General features: G+C 52.2%; 1 protein-coding gene across 1 annotated transcript; it reads right to left on the reverse strand.

The window, feature by feature from the left end:
• Nucleotides 1–214: 214 nt before the first annotated feature.
• On the reverse strand, nt 215–1439 carry LOC123176844 (F-box/kelch-repeat protein At1g57790-like; the record flags this gene model as incomplete). Its single annotated transcript, XM_044590874.1, has 1 exon — nt 215–1439. A coding segment is annotated over one exon (1225 nt), but the record flags the coding sequence as incomplete, so codon positions are not given.
• Nucleotides 1440–1533: the final 94 nt, after the last annotated feature.

The raw sequence follows: 1533 nt of genomic DNA on the forward strand, positions 1-1533 counted from the left end.
TGAGCAATAATGTATATGAACCGTGCGTGTGTCATTCAAGCATCCGCTTTCTCGCTTCTTTTTCTCTGACATAATGAATCTATTCACTAATCTGTCATTTATATGTAATCACTTGGTACACCTTCAGGTAGTGTCCTAGCCAAGAGTTATTTTGATACGGTGTGTGGCCGTAGATTAGGCACAACCCACACACATTGCAACGGTGACTTCAAACCATAGAAGGATGGGTGGTATGCCTTGGTCTCCATATCGTAGAACGCGGCTTGTTTGCCATCCTCGGAATAACTTGGGAAGTACATCCTATTGCCATGCCCAGCTTTTGGTGACACCACAGAGTATGACACTCTGAAATCAACAAACAAGGCCGCGCCGCCGATGTCTTGCACCTTCGTCCAGGCCATCTCCTCCTCGTTGAGCTTGAACACCCGCGGTGGCTGGTCTGCGTTACGCATGAACACGGAGACCAGCTCCCCTCGCAGCTCAACCAGGTAGCAAAACTCTCTCCCCTCATGGTGGTCACCTTCGAGGTCCATCTCCACATGAATCGGGTTAGGCTTCTCCAAGATCGTCCATGTGTCGCTTGCCGGGTCAAATGTGCCAAGGTTGCCCTTTCTCCCGAGGCAATAGAACTTGTCGTGGGACAAGACAGGGTTGTTGTATGCCACTGAGAATGGATCCCCTTCATAGTACTCGAGATGTCGTTCAAACCATTTGGCCTCGCCATGCCGCCATGTAAGGGCGCCGACCGCTTTGCCATCCTGTCTGCTGTTCACGGCAAAGAAAATGCAGTCCGGAGATTCTGGGTCCATCGAGGACCACGACAAGCCCATGAAGTTGTATTCCCAATCGAGTATGGCCATTTCCACGATGTCCCCGGTGAAGGGATTTATGATGTACATGTCGTCAATGTCTGAGCTGTCCGACATGGCTACCCATCCGTCTTTCGAGAATCGGAAAATATGCTCGTCGTGTTCGTTTTCGGCCGTGTCAAATGTTTCAACATGCATGCTGTACTCCTGGCCACGCAGAGGGTCGAACAGCTTGCACGCCCCATCTCGGCCGGAGCAGTGCAGGAGCCAAGGCCACACAATGGCTTGCTCAATCGGGTTAGTCACAAGGCTCCATGACTTACACACTGCCGGGAATCGGAGACGATCCACCAAAGAAAGCCTTGAAACGACCAGCTCCAGCAGTTCTAGTGGCAGATCATGCCACGGGCGTGTATTCCAAGAGTTTGCCTGCTCCTCCTTCAACTTGAAGATGGGTTCACAACTCTCTTCTAGCACGAGGCGGTTGGTCAACAACAGTCCCGTTTCTTCCACCACCGTGGGCAAGTGCAACGGCGGAACAGTCCAGAATGCTCTGCACCCAGGCTCGGTAGGTTGCGGAGGATCTGATGGAAGCTGGTGGTGTTGTCGTCCAAGCAAAACTTGTATAACCTCTCACAGTCGCAGCCCGACAACACAAAGTACACACAGTTGCCCTGTGGAATCAACCCCCCTGCCCCTGGACGAACGGGCACAGAGAAGCCAT

The sequence above is a fragment of the Triticum aestivum genome, unplaced genomic scaffold (assembly GCF_018294505.1).
Source record: "Triticum aestivum cultivar Chinese Spring unplaced genomic scaffold, IWGSC CS RefSeq v2.1 scaffold249326, whole genome shotgun sequence".
In the NCBI taxonomy this organism is placed as follows: domain Eukaryota; kingdom Viridiplantae; phylum Streptophyta; class Magnoliopsida; order Poales; family Poaceae; genus Triticum; species Triticum aestivum.